This window comes from Phaethon aethereus (genome assembly GCF_964289735.1).
Source record: "Phaethon aethereus genome assembly, chromosome: 2".
Taxonomy (NCBI): Eukaryota; Metazoa; Chordata; class Aves; order Phaethontiformes; family Phaethontidae; genus Phaethon; species Phaethon aethereus.
The window spans coordinates 18,343,372-18,363,120 of NC_138582.1; the positions used below are offsets into that span (position 1 = coordinate 18,343,372).

Here is a 19,749-nt window from a genome sequence, read left to right on the forward strand (position 1 = left end):
TTGGACTAGATATTAGGAAAAATTTCTTTACTGAGAGAGTGGTCAAGCATTGGAACAGACTGCCCAGGGAGGTGGTGGAGTCACCATCTCTGGAAGTGTTCAAAAAACATGTGGACATGGTTGTCCTGGTTTCAGCCAGGATAGAGCTGGTTTTCTTCACAGAAGCTAGTGTGAGACTGTGTTTTGGATTTGGGATGAGGAACTGTTGATAACGTGCTGATGTTTTGGGTTGTTGCTGAGCAGTCAAGGACAGTCCAGCTTCCTGTGCTGGCCTGCCAGCAAGCAGGCTGGGGGTGCACGGGAAGCTGGGAGGGGACACAGCCGGGACAGCTGACCCAGACTCGCCAAAGAGATATTCCCTACCATCCGACGTCATGCCCAGTACATAAACTGGAGTTGGCCGGGGGGTGGAAATAGCTGCTCGGGGACGGGCTGTCGATCGCCGGGTGGTGAGCAATTGCTGTATTGGGCATCACTTGTTCTTGTATATTCCTTTGTTGGTATTATCATTATTGTTCCCTTCTTTCTTTCTGTCCTATTAAACCGTGTTTATCTCAACCCACGAGGTTTTTCCTAATTCTCTCTCCCGTCCCACTGTGGGAGGGAGAGTGAGTGAGCGGCTGCGTGGTGCTTAGTTGCCGGCTGGGGCTAAACCACGACAATGGTTTAGTGGGCATGGTGGTGTTGGGTTGATGGTTGAACTTGATGTTCTTAAAGGTCTTTTCCAACCTTAACAATTCTGTGATTCTGTGATTCTGTGAGTGTACTGGAAGCATACACACTGATACCCGCCTACAGCTTGCGTTTCATACGTACAATTATATTAAAAATTCCACTTACATGAAAGTTCTATAGTTTCTGTCAGAGAGGCATCTCATTAAGTCTTTTTCTGTAATACAGATATAACAATATTATATATGTTAGTTTTGCATAAATGTAAGCTGCAATTAAAATTCTAGGAAATCCACAGCTCTGAAAAGACTTACTTTAATGTCACTTTAACATTTATATTTGAAATACTTTCACAAAAGAACAGTTTACAGACAATTATCCATCTTTTTTGACTTATCTTGTTATCTGAAGATAACTGAAAATATCTGTTAGAATGTAACAATTATTTGATATCTTCAACAAAATTTAAATCTTGAGTTCTCAATTTAGACAGCAATAGGTTTTGTAAGAGAGACAAGAGAGAGTTTTTGGCTGTTTGACAATATATGTCACAGTGTCCTTGTGCTGAAATGATTTAATATAATTTGGATAGGGCATTTCCAGGAAAAAAAAAAAGCGAGGAAAAAAAAGGCCAGTACCCGAAGTTGTCACGCAATAGACATTTATAATGACTGCCATTAAGACACATTAATCTCATCGCTGGAATTGGAAATATGAAGGTTATTGATAGGCCTAGTGATACAAAAAAATTTAGTGCTTGACCAAGAGGTTAATGGTTAGGTTAGTGTCTGAACCCCAATGTAAACTTCTTACTAAATGGGTTGATGGAACAAGAGGGATATGTTAACTTAATCATGAAATCCTTCAGGATCTTTCAAATCAAACAATGTGTTAAATATTCAGTTAGTTTCAGCTTTGCTTCTTTCATGTGAATCTGGTTCTTTCTAAACAGATATGGATCTATTGAAACAGGGACCCGAGTTTTAGTCTTGCATCCATAAATTAATATCCTTACATCTGCATCGTCGGGTGGATCTTTTCATAAAAAATGTTCATTATGAAGCTTGTTACAAGAGATGTCATTTTATGGGATCAAGGCAATCGTGTAGAACAAAAGAAAGGATGCTAGAAATATTTGTTAATGAGTATATATTGTTTTCAAGTATAGGAAACACAATAAGCGGTAAGTGGTTGATACTTCACATTTGCGTTTAATATACCTGTTCCCTAATTTAACCAAAATTTAACCATAGCAGATACGTCACTGGCCAGGTGCTGTTCTATTGGGTAGGTTTCTCCCCTACTTTCAAAGGGGCAAGAGGCTACCATCTTTTGCAGTGTTCGTATTATGCTATATAATTATTAAGCCCCACTAACATGTGCATGTATGTGGATAATACCCAATATGCCTTATCAAAATGTGTGATACTTTTTTTAATCAAAGATTTTTATATAGCAGTTTTATTTCAACAAGCAAATAATACTAATGAGAAAGATTCCACACAGCTGCAGTTAGCACCAAAACAAGCACTTAAGATTTTGTAGTGTATATGTGTAAGTGATGAGACCTATGTATGCACAGAGTTATGCAAAGATATAAGTCTGTGTCAGCCTAAGGATTTGGTAGTATTAGAATGGATTTCAGCAGTGTTTATAGATGGGGTATTGACCTCAAATTCTTTTTTTGTTGAATTCTATTTCTGTGACTATCCTGGCTTGTGAGGAATGTCACTGAGGGGAGCTGCTCCGGAACTGGCCCTATCTACAGTGGAGCAGCAGATCTTGGTGCACAGGGGGGTTTCCTGAGGCAGGGAAATGCCAGGGCAGTGGAGAGACCTGCCAGGACCTGGCAGCTCTTGTGAGAGATGCTCACGAGGCCTGGGCATTGCCAGAGCAATGGTGGCCCACTCCCACACCTATAAAAAGCAGCCTGGAGAGTGCCAGTGATCAGGAACACTGCCAACAGAGCAGGCAAACAGAGCGTGGCGTGTCAGCCAGGGCGTGACATGGAAGTTCACACAGCAGTTCACACAGAAGGGCATGTAAGAAGGGTATACTCACCCTACCAGCTCAAGAGGTGAGTTTAGTTGGTGGTCATCACCCTCTCAGAAGGAACTGAGCTATGATAACCACTCAGAGGAAAGCCATGTCTGCCAGAATGGCTGTTAGCAACCGAGACAAACGTCTCATGAAAACATGCAGTCATCCAGGCCGCAGGCTGCAGAGTGTCAGAGCCTCTCACTGGTAACTGATGTCAGTTGTAAGAACAGCGGTGTGAGGTGTGACCAGGTGGATGACCTGTTCAGCCTGGTGGCAGAGCTACAAGAGGAATTAGAAAGGTTAAGGAGCATCAGGGAGTCTGAGAAAGAGAGGGACTCATGGAACTATGCTCTGCCCTCCGTGAGACAGAAATAGGAACAGCCACCAGAAAAAATACAAGATCAAGGGGATCCTGTATCCTCACCCCATCAGGCTGAATGCAGTAGCTTAAAGGAAAGGAATTAATGGAGGAAACTCCACATTTCGGGTGGCAAGCAAACCCCCTCTTTGCCCACCTTGCCTCCTCAGGTACCTCTGTACAACAGGTATAAGGATGTGGAAAGCCAGTCCATGGATGATGTAGGTGACAATCCATCTACACTAGAGGTGTTTCCATGGTCAGAAAGGCCTACCCTCGTACATCACGACCACCCCCACTAGGAAGAAAAAATGGGTTATCACTGTAGGTGACTCCCTTCCGAGGGGAACTGAAGGTCCAATATGCCAGATAGACCTTCTCTTAGGGAAGTCTGCTGCCTCCCTGGGGCCCAGGTTAAGGACATCACTAGGAAACTTCTAGTCTGGTACAGCCTCCGGACTATTACTCATTAATGCTCTTCCATGCAATGAAACCACGATGCATAGTCCAAGAGTGATCAAAAGAGACTTCAGGGCCTTGGGAAGGTTGGTAAGGAATTCTGGTGCACAGGTTACTTTTTCCTCTCTCCTTCCGGGTGTGGGCACTGACATAGGAAGAAACAGATGGGCCCAGTCTATTAATACGTGGCCCCATGGCTGGTGCTACTGCCACAATTTTGGGTTTTTCAATAATGGGATGGTCTACCTGGCACCTGGCTTGCTAGCAGTGTATGGGATTAACCTTTCTCAAAGTGGGAAGAGGGTTTTTGCTCACCAGCTAGCAGGGCATATTGGCAGGGCTTTAAACTAGACTTGAAGAGGGAGTAGGATAGTATCAGGTTTGCCTGTGAAAGCCTGGGGATGACACACCAAGTTTAGAGGGATGGGGTGTTATTAAGGGCCCTTGGCTTCTTGCTCTGAGACATGCTGGCTACACTGTAGCACATCAGAAGACTTACAGAGATGAGCAAGGGGCACCTGAGGTAATAGGATGCAACAGGGAAACACCAGTGAAAGACTTCAAAGGAATTAAGGGATGTTCCTCAAAGAAAGTGACAGGGCTGACAGCCCAGATGAAGAACCTTTACACCAATGCACACAGCATGAGCAACAAACAGGAGGAGTTGGAAGCCGCCACGCTGCTAGAAAGTTATGACCTGGTTGCCATTACTGAAACTCGGTGGGACAAATCCCATGACTAGAGTGCTGCTATTGATGGTTACAGGCTGTTCAGAAGGGACAGGTGAGAAGGAAGGGCTGAGGCATTGCCCTCTAAATCAAGTAATGGATAGAGTGTGAGGAGCTGTCTCTGAAGAATAACCACGAGAAGGTTGAAAGCGTACGGGTAAGAATCAGAGACCTACTATACACTGGTGGAGTTTGCAGTGCTGAGGGATATGGAGAAAGTGAAGAGTAAAGTCAGGACCCTGAAATTTAGGAAAGCACACTTCTAGCTCTTCAAGGAGTTAGTCAGTAGGACCCCCTGGGAAAGTGCCCTCAGGGATAAGGGAGCACAACAGATCTGGCAGATCTTTAAGGAGGTTTTCCTTAGAGTGCAAGAGCTCTCGATTCCCAGGTGTAAGAAATCAGGAAAGGAAAGCAAGAGACCAGCAGGGCTGAGTGGAGACCTGATGGATAAACTAAAGGGCAAGAAGGAAATACAGAGGCAGTGCAAGCAGGGTCACATATCCTGGGAAGAGAAAAGGGACATTGCCCAGTTGTGTAGGGATGGGGTCAGGAAGGCCAGGGCATGGCCAGAGCTGAACTTCCCAAGAGATGCAAAGAATAATAAGAAGGGGTTCTATAGGTACATCAGCCAGAAAAGGAAGATCAAAAAAAGCATACAACCCCTGATGAGCAAGACTGGCAGACTGGTAACAATGGACGAGAAGACTGAGGTACTCAAAAACCCTCTTGCCTCAGGCTTCACTGGAAGTGTCTTCCCACACCTCTTGAGGGGATGGACTGCAAGACGGGGACTGGAGAATCAAATTCCCTCCCACTGTCAGAGCAGATCAGGTTCGAGAGACCTGAGGAAACAAAACATACAAGTCAATGTGACATGACCAGATGCATTCCAAAGTCCTGAGGGAATTGGCAAATGTAGTTCCCAAGCCACTCCCCATGATATTTGAAAAGTCAGGGCAGTCAGCTGAAGACCTTGGAGACTGGAAAAAGGGAAACATTGTACCCATTTTTAAAAAGGGTAGTGAGGACGACCCTGGGAACTACCATCATGTCAACCTCACCTCTGCACCTGGGCAGGTCAAGGAACAGATCCTCCTAGAAGTTTTGCTAAGGCACATGGAGGTGATTCAAGGCATCCAGAATTGCTTCACCAATGGCAAATCCTGCCTGACCAACCTAGTGGCCTTCTAGAATGGAGTGACCATATCACTGGGCAAGGGAAGAACCATGGATGTCATCTATCTGGACTTCCGTAAGACCTTTGACAGTGTCCCCCAACACATCCTTCTCTCCAAATTGGAGAGATATCGATTTGATGGGTGGACTGTTGGGTGGATGAGGAATTGGTTTGGCGGTCGCATCCAAAGGGTGCGATGGTGGCCAATGACTCAATGTCCAGATGGGACTGATGATGAGTGGTGTCCCTCAGGGGTCAATACTGGGACCAGTATTCTTTAATATCTTCATCAATGACATAGGCAGTGGGATCAAGTGCACCCTCAGAAAGTTTGCAAATGACACCAAGTTCAGTGATAAGTTGAGTGGTGTGGCTGACATGCCTGAGGGATGGGATGCCACCCAGAGGGACCTGGACAAGCTTGAGGAATGTGCCGGTGTGAACATCACGAGTTTCAGCAAGGCCAGGTGTAGGATCCTGCACCTGGGTCGGGGCAACCCCTGGTATCAGTACAGACTGGGTGCTGAAGAGATTTGGAGCAGCCCTGCCAAGAAGGACTTGGGGGATGAAAAGCTAGACATGAGCCCGCAATGTGCACTCGCAGCTCAGGCAGCCAACTATATCCTGGTCTGCATCCAAAGCAGTATGGCCAGCAGGTCAAGGGAGGTGATTCTGCTCCTCTTTAAAGAAAAAGACAGTTCTTTCTGGTTTAATTTATGTTTATAAGAACTATATTTTTAGAAGATTTTTTGTAATTAAAGCTAGTTTGGTACATGAACAAGATAGGGATTTTTAAACTACTTGTCTATAGACAAGATTATATGTAGCTGTCACTGTGCGTTTCAAATGTTAAAGTAAATGTACAGTATTTTATGATATGTCACTGTGTCTCTGGAGGAAATGGAGGATGTCCACTATGCTATTAAAAAACCCAAACAAACCAACCCTGAATTCCACTTTGCAACATAAGGTGGGAATTACGTGTTAGATTTTTGAGGGAGAATAAAATACTGATTGACTTTACTGGATCAGAATTAGCCTAAATCAGTGTTATTTTTGAAAACTACCTCCTAAATAGACCAGAAAAGAAGGGTATGGAGGCACGATGTAATCAAGTGCAAAAAGAATAAAATTTTGATTCTCAAAAATGTTAGTGCATTATTTCTTCTGTAAACTGTGATTTACCCAATCTCAAACCAAGTAAAATGCAAAGATGACACGTATACATGCATAGCCTTTCACTTTTACTAATACCTTGATTAGCAACAAAGGTGCATTATTTCAGTAAGCACTTTTTTTTCCAAATACATTTTACACTAGGTAACAAACTATCTAATGTAAATGTTGTTGACTACACATAGTGATGAGATACTTTAAATTCTGATTCACAACCAATGATCTGAAGATTCCGCATGAACATTTCTAGGAATTTATGAAAGACAACTGCAGAAGGGAAGCCTATGATACGTGACTTGAATTTGCTATGCAGAATTCTGTGTGGTTTGCGGGGGGAGCTACATCTTTTGAACTATAAAAAAAGATGAGCCAGCTGCATTTCCTTTATGGTAGATATGGTGCTTTTCTTTGAATTTTAGGAAAACGTTGTAGATGACGCAGTGTATCTATGCTTGGAATAGTAGCTGACACAGAAGTAGGTTAGACTGCCAATGTATTATGGTAATGGTGAACAGCTTTATAATCTCCTGAGAAGATAAATTGATGTGAGAAAAGGGACAGTTATATGACCAGAATAAGCAATCATTTTTTTGCCAGTTGCCATTATAAATTCTGTCAGCTTGCAAATCTACTTTCTGGGAACAATCCCATAGTAATCATGAACTATAAAGTTCAGATTTTAGGAACTGTGAATTTAGTTAGAACTCAGCAGTTATCGGCATGTGCTTAGTTAGAATCATCTGATGTATAACCCATAGCTGTCAAGGATAGATGTGTTAATGAATAATGTATCTGATAGGTAAATTTAATTAAATATTAGCTATTTTAAAAATAGAACTAGTCTTTTACCATGAAGGTGAAGTTTTCTAATGCCTTAGACAATAAACTTGTAGCTTATTTTTCATGTTTTTGTGATTATTAAAGAGAAACCTTATTATAGGCAGAAGATATACTAGTCAAAATAGGTGCTAGGTAATGGTTTTACAGTCTTATTTTTGTTTCAATTGGTCAGTAAGACCTCTTCCAGTAGTAAGTTTATTCTCAAATATGTAAGCAGTGAAAGGTTTTTGCCTCTGTATTGCTTAACAATTAATTACAGGATAAGAATTTAAATAAAAGATCTATTTGTCTTGCATCATTAGGTAACAGTTCTATACTGAAAAATAGCTGTACCAAAAAAGGACAGCTAATTAAACCTCTACTTTTCAAAAACCAAGCATCAAACTAAAGTATACTTCTTACATTTGTAAAAAGGTATTTGTAACAACTTAAGTCACTTCATGGATGTTAGAAAGTGAGTTTCATGCTGAAATTCATAGTGATAATGCAGAAAGATGTTATGTTTTCTAATCAAAAGGTGTAAGCTTCTGCCTCTTACACTGAATACATGTTACAGTGCTGTTTTCACTTTAGTCAGTACAGAGCAATGTGCAAATGCAATTTAATAGCTAGCTAGAACAGTTCATATAGTAAAGCTAATCAGAAAAGGAAATTAATGTGTTTTGGGAGCTTTTTTAAAATTAAATTCTGGATACCAGTATTGTATGTAACTATGTACTGACTGGGTGGCAAATCAGTAGTGGAGAGGCCCACCAAGCCCAATAGCTGAATAACCTGGTGGTTAGGGAGCCCATTGCTAGCCTGGTAGCCATGCAGCAAAGTAGCATGAGGCTAACAAGCTGGCGAAACAGCTAAGCAGCTGACTGGCCGAAAAGTGATACAAGCAGACTGCTGCTTTGGCTTTAATTAAAGATTTCACTAGAATGAAAATTTCTATAGCTCTTACAGACTGTCAAAATTTCATATGACAAATACTAATTTGATATTAGAATTACTTGATAATAAAATGATAAATAAATGAGAACAATTAATTGAAATAAAAATAAGTCTTTCCCCTACTAGCACAAACCAAAAAGCATGCTCTGCTTAGATAAATGATTAATGTGGCTCTTCAGAACTGGAAAGTCTCTCTGCCAGAGGCTGACCACTAAAAATTACTACTAAAATCCAGATTTATGGGGGAACTTGGGTGTCAAAAAAGCATAAATAATCTTGGAAGAGAGTTGAAGAGCTGAGGATTCCTTTTTGTGTCTTCTGCCTACATTCTAACCTTTGCAGGATAGAATATTTTTCATTTTCCTTCTTTCCTTCTATGAATGGTAGGAAGTGCACACAAATAAATATACATATTTGTATTGAAACAGCCTTTCTCTTTACATGTCATCTTGTCTTGAGGATGATGAACATTAAGACACATTTTTGGGTTCCCACTCCTTTGTCTGAAGCAAAGGGTAAACTGATATGTTCAATTTTCAGGATAAGTGCTGTAATTTCTTAATTGTCAATATATATTGTTTTTTTTAAAAAATAAAACCTCAAGAGACAATGTAAGTAGTGTTTCTGATTATGTTTTGCATAGTTTGTATTAGGTATAGTATTACTGGCTTGAGCCTCTCAGATGACTACACAGAATATCTAGACTTTCATAGGATCATAAAATAGTTTGGGTTGGAAGGGACCTTTAAAGGTCATCTAGCCCAAGCCAGCCCCAGCAATGAGCAGGGGCTTCTGCAACTCGAACAGGCTGCTCAGAGCCCCGTCCAACCTGACCCTGAATATTTCCAGGCATGGGGCATCTACCACCTCTCTGGGCAACTTGCTGCCACTGTTTCACCACCCTCATTGTGAAAAATTTCTTCCTTATATCTAGTCCAAATCTACCATGTTTTAATTTAAAACCATTACCCTTGTTTTACTTTAAAACCTTTACACATTGTCCTGTTGAAACAGGCCCTGCTAAAATGTCTGTCCCCATCTTTCTTAGAAGACCCTTTAAGTACTGAAAGGCTGCAAGGAGGTCTCCTGGGAGCCTTCTCTTCTCCACGTTGAACAACCCCAACTCTATCAGCCTGTCCTCACAGGAGAGGTGCTCTGAACATTTTTGTGGCCTCCTCTGGACCCGCTCCAACAGGTCCATGTCTTCCCTGTGCTGAGGGCTCCAGAGCTGGTCGCAGGACTCCAGGTGGGGTCTCACCAGAGCGGAGTAGAGGGGCAGAATCACCTCCCTCGACCTGCTGGCCATACTGCTTTGGATGCAGAACAGGATACAGCTGGCCTTCTGGGCTGTGAGCGCACATTGCCGGCTCATGTCCAGCTTTTTATCCACCAGGACCTCCAAGTCCTTCTTGGCAGGGCTGCTCCCAGTCCCTTCATCCCCCAGCATGTACTGATACCAGGGGTTGCCCTGACCCAGGCACATGACCCTGTCCTTGGCATTTTTGAACCTCATAAAGTTCAAGCAGGCCCATTCCTCAAGCTTGTCCAGTTCCCTCTGGATGTGTCAACCATACCACTCAGCCTGGTGTCATCTGCAAACTTTCTAGTATGAAACCATTATTCCTTGGAGTGGTATATTTACAGACTCATGCAGAAAGTTTTATTGCTCTCGCTCTCTAGAACTACCTGAAAGGGGGTTGTGGTGACGAGGGCGCTGGTCTCTTCTCCCAAGTAACCAGCGATAGGACAAGAGGAAATGGCCTCAAGTTATGCCAGGGGAGGTTTAGATTGGATATTAGGAAAAATTTCTTCATGGAGAGGGTGATCAGGCATTGGAACAGGCTGCCCAGGGAGGTGGTGGAGTCGCCATCTCTGGAAGTGTTCAAAAAACTTGTGGATGTGGTGCTTCAAGACATGGTTTAGGGAACATGGTGGCGTTGGATTAATGGTTGGACTTGGTGATCTTGAAGGTCCTTTCCAACCTTAGTGATTCTGTGATTCTGAAATGGCTGACAATTCTGTAGGGCAGAGGCATAGGGGGACATCAAAAAAGAGGTACTAATACAAGAATACTATACAGCCATCAACATCTGCAAATGTACTTATGCTACTCAACCACAGAAAAATTTTGAAGTGATAAAACCATAAAAAAATGGACTACTGGTCATTGTAAAAGGATTATAACTTAAAGGTTAAGAATATAGTCTCCAAGCCAAACCAAAATCTCTAGTCAAATTTTTAATTGAAATTTTTGAAATCCATAGAATAGTTAACATGTTTTTTTGGTTATGATTTTCAAAGCTATCACACATCTTATTTGATATATCATTTTTAATAAAATAGACTAAAGGGAAAGAATGAATGAAATCCCTAATATTAGTTTTATACAAGACAAAATTATTCCATATAAACTACTTATTGATATCTGCCAGTTTGTTTTTTTTTAATTTTCTTAGTTTTGAGGGTATCGCTTGCATTTGTTAAAATTATAATTTTCATCTGACTTTACTACAAATATTTTCATAGGACAGCTGGAAAAGAAACACAACACTAAAATAAATATAAAATACTATTTCAGCCCAGAGCACTGTATAAATTTTTTCCTATTTTTTATTTGATAAGGCATTTCAAACTATTAATTTTTTTTCTACTTGAAACAGGAAAAACACACCTTTTTAAAGAAAACTCAAAGCAAAAATTTCTAACTGAATAAAGGAGGGTAGGAGAAGACTGCATTCCAAAAAGCTATATGCAGCCATTCACTAGGTAATGCTGATTTGATTTTGGTTGTAAAAGTCAGAGCTCTGAACTTGCACTTTTTTTCGTACAATTTTCTTTTAGTTGCTGGTATGCTAGGTGATTGAAGGTGCTTTCCCTCTCTCTGTGCATGAGTTACTCTGTCTGTAAAATGCCGATAACAATATTGATAATGACATTATTGCAGTTTGCAAATCTACTTCAAAGGTTAAATTAAAAGTCCTTTTAAAAGCAAGGAATTTCTAAAACAGAACCTCTTCATTCTCTCACTTATGGATTGCCTGAATAACTTTATGATCTGTTTCATTACAGACTTCTTCTCTTTTCTTTCTTTTTTTCTTTTTCTCAAAATAGGAAAAGAGGAATCTGCAATGTCTGAACATAAAAGGGTATACTTGCTGGCTAGTATTTTATTCTAAGTACAGGAAGAGCTTTGTTTACAAATAAATGGAAGGACTTAGATAATTATGTTGATATCCTGAAGATGTGACTTATCTTTCTGGTTTTAGTGAGAAATATATCTTGGATTATTGGCTTGAAGGAAGGACTGATTATCTAAACTTATTCACCTTCTTTCTGACTAAAACAACTCATCTAATTAAAAAAAAAATTACCTCCAATTCAGACCTTCCTAATGAGCAAGTCAAGATGAAAGACTACAGTAGGTGGAGCAATGTCATGATGTTAAAAAATAAACAAAAAATCCAGATAATGTTGCATATTGGGTATAGTGGCTTGGAGTTACTTTTCTTCATAGAAACCCATGTGGTGCTGTGGTTTGGTTTTGTGACTAAAACAGACTTGACAACACAGCAGTGTTTTGGCTATTGCTGAGCAGTGCTTGCACAGTGTCAAGGCTTTCTTTTTCCCCCTACTCGGTTTCCAGAGTGAGTAGGCCAGGGATAGACAAGATGCTGGGAAGGGACAAAACCTAAACAACTGACTCAAACTGACCAAAAGGATATTCCATACCATATAACTTCATGGTCAGAAAAAAAAAATAAAAATGAGGAGAGGGGCTGGGGGGGTGGGTAGCCATTGCTTGGAGACTGGCTTGATTGATCTACTTGTGGGATGTGGTGAATGAGTGCCTTTGTATCACTTGTTTTTGCTGTGATATTTTCTCCCCTCTTATTAAAATGACTTTTGAAGAGTGAAGACGGGAGTGAGCAGCTGTGTGACCTTGGCTGCTAGTTGAGGTCAATCCACCACAATTCTCTACTCTTCTTGTACTTTTAATAACTAATTTTCAGAGTCACTGAAGTGGTGGAGTATTTCTTATTTCTTTGTACCCTGAATTTAGGAAAATACTTACTCTTGAAAAATAGGTGTCTCTTATAGCTTTAGGGGGTGGCCTGCATAACCTAAGCTCTCTTGTTCTGTATCTTGAACATGAAAGTCTCAGGGTACAATCCTTTTCCTGGTGCCCAGAGCAGTGTTCTGCCTAACCTGTCAACCGACCTGGATAGACACAAGCTCTTTCTAACCCAAGTGTCATGTATTTGCATCAGGATAGTGCTGTGCCTGACAAATAATGTGCCTGTGTGGTTTCTGGTTTAGTGCTGATTTGTATCTCATCACTTGGTCATGCAGAGTGGACAATCTTGTCTCTTCCTGCTTGTCATAACATATTATTAATTGAAAAATAAAAAATCCCACAATGAACGTGTGTTTGAAAAAAACTGTTTTCCATATAAGACCTGCATCAAAGCTTTATGAAAATGTACTGATCTTCAGCCCTGATAATTTTTTAATCTTTTAATAATAATTTTTATTTGTTTGTTTTAATTCAGGCTCTCTGGAATGAATATACCTCCTCCAGTTATCAGCAACAAAAACTGGCTCAGACTACATTTTGTAACTGACAGCAATCACCGATACCGTGGATTTAGTGCTCACTACCAAGGTACATTCAAAGAAACACATTTTTTGTTGTAGTTATTTTTGTTAAGGGAAAAAAAATTGTTTGAAGCTGTAGAGAAAATGGGAAGGGCCATTTAAAAAAAAAATCCTCATAGAGATGTAGTTTGTATTTGCATAAATGATAAATTCAGCTGTGCAACTTGTTATATTAAATTACAGTATGTGGGAGTATGGGTAGTGTATTATATAGTGTATCTAAATACAGTTATAAAAAAATTACAGCAGATATCTGTTTCACTTTACCCTGTGCAAGTAGTTAGCTTTTAAAGTGGTCCTAATATTTGGAAGGATATTGTGTAGCAGGTACAGGAATAATGTTTCTATCATTAAAATATGTATTTGTCTCTATGGCTGTATAAGTCATGTTTGTAAAACAGTGAGTAAGTTTCTATTTACTAATGTAGCATTTAATCACTATTATCTTTTCTACCTATTTCTGAATGCATTGTGCTATTAAGGGTTTAATTAACCTGTAAGATTCTTATCCACTGTTTTTACGAACAAGCATTATTTTGAGTAAGGGTGAAGGCATCTGAAGCATTAACTTTGGAATACCACCATTTGGAATAAGGTCATTATAATGACGAAGTGCTAATGAAAACTGAGCTTCATTAGTGTATGGTAATACTGACTGCTTTTTCACAAGTGTTACTGTATATAATATTTTTCAATATCTACAATGTATCAATGGATCTTCAGGGAACAAGTAACCCTTTTTGTGCTTTTGTGCTTTTCCATTTATCTGATGAAAAAAATCATGAACGAGATTTAATTCAGGAGTTTCTTTTACAGTTCTCTATAGGAAATTTGGCATAGGAACAGATTAGCTACATAAATGTTTGCAGAATCTGATAAAATTAATCAACTAATGTAAAAATTGCAACTAACAAAAGACTAGGACTAAACTTTTTGCAGCTTTGTGTGATTGCCTCAGATAACATATTCTTATACAAGAACAGAGCAAATTTGATTATTATTTCAGGAAATAGCGTATATCTCTATTTAGACTTCCTGAGTTCATAGAAGTTCTGGAATGTGTATTCTGAGTGAATTTAGGTAAATGGAGCCTTCCTACTGTAGCTCCAGGGCTCCTGTAACTGTTTATGAAAGGCACTGACTCATTTTTTGCATGGTATCCTTCATACCAAATATGATAAACTGCACTCTTTATGCAGAAATTGCTAGCTTATGGGACTGTTAAAAGATATCAGGTAGAAACTTTATTAAATCCTACCCCACAACCGAGAAACCATGTGATAACTATTTTGGTGGTTTATGTGAAGTAATTTGGATTACTGAGATGTTAATTTTTGAACTACCGAGAAAAGGAGAGCAAACTGTGTCTCAGATGACACACATACTTGCATTCCTGCTGAAAGTGTGAGGTAATAGGTAATGAAAGAGAACAGATTTTTGTTTAGTTTCAAAATGTTTTTTCGGCAAGTCACGTAAAACATGCGAGATGGTAGGTGTGAGAGATTTGAATATGCTTTTTGCCTTCTATTTCTCTTTAATGCCTAAGTTTGTAGTGATTACATTATGGGGTTTTTACTATTATTTTGGTTTTGCTTATTTAATTTTTAATGGTATATTCCTGAATGTATGTTGAAGTGTACTCTGTACCAAGTTGTGAAATGCTGCAGTAGTCCACCATGCTTAAAATGAAGAAATTAGCTTTTACAACTCTTTGAAAAAAAATATGTAGGCAGTAAATCATTTCAGCATGTAAAAGCATTAAATGAGCATACTCAAGCAGATATGATCATAAAAAAATAACCTTGGTAGTAGAAAATGGAAAAATGCATTGTCAGGTAATAGAGAGGAGTGGTTTCTGGGTGGGTGGTAGGCTAAAGGAGAGAGTGTGAGGAAATTAAACATATTAAATAACTTTTATATATACAGAAAACAAAAATGTACAACACTAAATATTTCAGTTTATTAAGAACTTAAGCCTTTATTTTTTCAGTTAGAGACTACTTCAAGCCTTTTTATAAAGTCCATTTTCTAACAGCAATCTCACTGATGCACTGACATAAGTTGTCACAAAAGCAGATAACTGATAAAGATTAAAAAAAAGGATTCCAAAGGCCATGTAATACAGATACATGTGTCTGTTTTTCTTTTCAGGGGTTAATTTTTGCATCACTTTTGAGGGAGTGTCTGTTAATCCTTTCAATAGTCTGTATTATCACTGTACTAACTGTTGTAAAAAACAGCTCTTTCCTTTGCTTCATTGACATAGATATTACTGTAACTTCTTTCTGACTTCCCTCCTTGAAACGTAATATTTCCTACAGTAGTACCACCATAACCAGAATTAGTATCTTCTTACCACTTCATCTACTTCAACTTTCTTTAGTCTATTGTTGCCAGCTTCTTCCAAATTCTGAACTTCCAAATTCAGAACACTGCATAATTCTTACTCCATCGCTGTTTGGCACTTCAGTACTCTTTTCACCTAATCACTCCTTTGTCTTGCTGGTATTTTTTGCACAACTGCACATTTTGTGTTAGTGTATTTGGGTGGTGGTTTCACCCTGCGTAGCAGTGAGGCACCCCCCAGCCACTTCCCCATTCCATCCCTGCGGTGGAACAGGGCAGAAAAAAAAGAACAAGAGTGAGAAAACTCATCGGTTGAAATGAGGGCAGGGAAAATCACTCATTAACTACTGTCCTGGGCAAAACAGTGTTAACTTAAAATATTTAATTACTGATTTGGGTGTGTGTTGGGTCTGGCTGAGATGGAGTTAATTTTCCCCGTAGCAGCCCTCATAGTGCTGTGCTTTGTATTGGTAGCTAGAACGGTGTTGACAACACACCAGTGTTTTCGCTACTGCTGGGCAGTGCTTGCACAGCATCAAGGCTGTCTCTCCAACATTTCCCCCACTCCCAGTAGGCTGGCTTTGGGCAAGATCTTGGGAGGGGACACAGCCTGGACACCTGACCCAAACTGGCCAAAGGGATATTCCATACCATATAATGTCAGCTCAGCAATAAAAGCTAAGAGAAAGGAAGGGGGCAAGGGGGAGGGCATTAATTTTTTACGACGTTTGTCTTCCGGTTGATGAAGCCCTGCTTCCCAGGACATGGCAGGACATTGCCTGCTGATGGGAAGTAGCGAATAAATATTTTGTTTTTCTTTGCTTCCATGTGTGGTTTTTGACTTTGCTTTATTAAATTGCCTTTATCTTGACCTAGGTGTTTTTTTCCATCTTATTTTCTCTCCCCTGTTCTGCAGAGGAGGGGAGTGATAGAGATGCTTCGTGGCACCTGGCATCCAGCAAAGGTCAACACACCACATGGTGTTGGGAAACAAAGAAAAGTATTTAAACAAATTGGGAAAACACCTTTTCTCTCCCCTTTCACAGGCCTAACTTCATTCCAGACACCTCTCCTTCCCCTTCCTCTATCTACTCCACCACAGATTACACTTTGTCTCTTTGCTGATATGATGGGCAGTGCAGGAGGTTCAGGTCAAGGTACAGGAGTTTCTTTCTGCTACTTCTTGTTTCTCCTTGTTTCTCATTCTTTTCTTCTGCTGTTCCTTCCTTCTTACTTATTTCCTCTGTTCTGATGTGGGTTGACCATAGGCCACAGTTCCTTAGGGGGAGAACCTGCTCCAGTGTGGGTTATTTAGGGGCTGCAGTTCTTTTGAGGGTGTTACTAGCTCTGTAATGGAGCACTCCTGTTCTGTCCTTGGTCCTTTCTCTCACACTTTACTGCCTTTTCTTAAATACATTTTTACAGAGATGGCACAAATTCTGATGATTGTCTCAGTTGTGTCCTGTGGTGGGTCCATTACAGACCCAGCTGGAACCAGCTGTGACCAGCATGGGGCAGCTCCCGACTTCCCATCACAGAGGTCACATGTGCAGCCTCTCCACCCCCTGCTACAAAACTCCTGCCATATAAACCAATTACAACCTGTTAAAATCTTTGTTCATTGTTTTATTCAAACAAAAGAAAATTTAAAAAAATTATGGTCATTTTTAGGCATGATATGAAATACCTAAATCTTTTTCTCTTCTGTTTTTTTAAACTTATGAAAGTTGTTTTTTCAAGATTCTTTTTCACAAGCCTCACATGGCCTAGCTTCAGTGTACTATCTAAAGCTACTGTGGTAACACAAAGTATTAAAATCTAGCTGCATACTAAAAAAATACCCAACAGAAAACCTAGGGTATTACATAATCTCTTGTAAACATCCTTTTAATTTCATTAATTATCATATTTTGCCTAATTTTCTGTTTAAGGCTTCAGTCTTGCAAACACCTGTGAAAGTGTTTAAATTGGCTTATACAGAACAAATGAAATTTACAGAGGTACATGACACTCTCAGCTTCATATAAGTACATTGTCTTGCAGGTTATGGGTATTAATTTATTTAAATAGTCATTTTAATTCACAATATATATTGAATTATACAATATTTAAAAGATGTTGGTAAATGATAATCAAAGTGACATGCGTCAATTAGAAGAGAACCAAAATGTTTCCCTATTCAGGTTGTGGAAGACATGCTTATTCTTGCTTGTTTGATCACCCTTGTTTCAGCACTTCTTTCTATTCACTGGGGGTTCTTTCCCTTGATGTCTTCTGTCATTACTGCTTTGTTAAAACTGCTTTTGGGTTAGAAATTGTTGGCTGAAGCAGAACCAAAGCTTCTTTGGGTCTTCCTGAAGCTGCTTCAATGTTTCTTGGCACGGGAAATCCTCTTTTGCTGTTCTAAAATTAGTCATGCTTTTTTACGCCATCCATTCACAGTTCCTTTAAAAATTCCTTTTGCCTGCTGCTTTCTGTTGGCTACTCTGCAATCCATCACTTATGTATGAATCCATAATATTATCTAAGCAGACAGAAGGGATTAAGTTAGCTTCACAGCTTCCAGTCTTACAGGCTGGTATACACAAACTTCAATATTCTTTATGTCAAGCATCCTGGACTCTGAAAGGCTTTTGGAAAAATCTTCATTTTCTGATAAACATTAGTTTAAAAATCTGTAACTTTGCTATCTTTTGAGATCCAGCAACCATTCTCTCTCCCTCCCTCCCTCCCTCTCTCCTCCTTTTAAAGTTCTAGAAGGTTAGAATAGAATAGCCCTATACCTGCTGTTTATTTCACTTGTAAAATCCATTTCTTAACTGCTTTTGCTTCCTTTCCCCCTTCCTTTACCTCTGTTTAAGCCATGTACAAACTAATACTTCTATGAACAAAATAGTATCAAATAATGTTCATTGAGTGCACAGTTGGATCTGCCTTCCATTAATAATCTTTGCTTATAGGAAAATACAGATGAAGAGATGAAATATATCCATGAGCTTTTCAGAATAGGATAAAAATTAGCTGTCATGCTCATGTGGAAAAGCATGCAAATAGTTACTCTGATTAATTCTTGACAGCCAACTATGTAGACCTGAAGTTAGATAAATGGCAACACTTTCAATGTGTGATGTAATGTGGGGAAAACTGACATTGAAATCTTTTCCCTTTGCTTGATTCTCCATTGTTCTTTTCTTTTTATTTCTGTCATTTTATACATGAATAGAAATGTATCTGCATTCAGAAATGATTTATAGAGTTAGAGTTTTGTTAGTTTTTTTTTTATTGGTTTTGCTTGGACAGAGAATTTGAAGCAATTGGCAATCAGGTAAAGAACAAAAGTAAGTAATACTAAGCTGCCTCAGAACATCATGGTTAGAGTGGCCAGAAGGGGAACTGCATCACTTTTTTTCAGAATATCTAACAATTTAAACAGAATTTGTCATCCATTCCTGATCTGCTGCAATGTCATTCATTCCATACGTTGCAATGAACTGTACACAATACTACTACCAGAAGATTCAGCAGTTGTAACAAAGCCTTAGGTGAGATTCAGCTCCCAGACACCAAAATGTCAATGTCTCTGTATTGTAACCTGTAGGTTTAGACACCTGTAAGTATCTAAATACCCACTAAAGTTGGGGAGCTGTGGGGCACAGTTCAGCTGTACATGAATATATATGCACTGACATATGAAATAACCTAAGGTATCCAAGTTATCTTTATGGCAGTGGCAGAAGTGTAGAGGCTCTTCTGGCAGACAAACCAAGGTGTTGCAAAGCCGTATGTTATCTCTATCAAATTGTATCAAAAGTACAAGTATCAAAATTGCACCAACCCAGACTATGTAGAGGCAACTAAATCTTCCCTGTACCTCGCTAATCCTGTCAGTGCAGGTTACAGAGCTGTTCAGCTGACCACGTGATAGGGGTTGGGTAGAGGTTCTCTCAAGTAAATGAGGCATCTGCATGGTGTTGGCAAATGAGAACTTACAGGACACCACGCCATTCTGGCACAGAAACTACAAGACAGGGAAAAACACCTAAAATGACAATAAACAGCATATAGGCAGCTGGTTTGTCCTGTTCAAGGTGTGCACTTTTAGATTAATCAAAATGCTACATTCCACTGGCTTCACTGAATAGATTACCATTTATTATAATTTATTATTATAATAGAATTATAATCTATTAATAAATAGATTACCATTTATTATTACCACTTATTATAAACCTAGTGTGGCTGTAGACGTGCAGATGTAGGTGTCTTAATCTCAGGTTGAATCTCACCTAATGTGCCTAGTCACATGGCTTTTTACTACCAGCACACGTACAGGATCTTGAGATGATTCCCTGGGAGAAATT

The 19,749-nt window shown here is 39.5% G+C and overlaps 1 protein-coding gene across 3 annotated transcripts in view; it reads left to right on the plus strand.

Annotated features, from left to right (window-relative positions):
- Window positions 1-19,749, plus strand: part of CSMD3 (CUB and Sushi multiple domains 3) — a gene marked incomplete at its 5' end in the record, with an annotated part of 769,714 nt that overhangs the window by 231,662 nt on the left and 518,303 nt on the right. For all 3 annotated transcript variants that reach the window (XM_081996335.1, XM_081996336.1, XM_081996337.1), the window contains one exon: window positions 12,937-13,049. In XM_081996335.1, coding sequence (XP_081852461.1) covers window positions 12,937-13,049 — 113 coding nt within the window. The remainder of the gene's footprint in view (window positions 1-12,936; window positions 13,050-19,749) is intronic.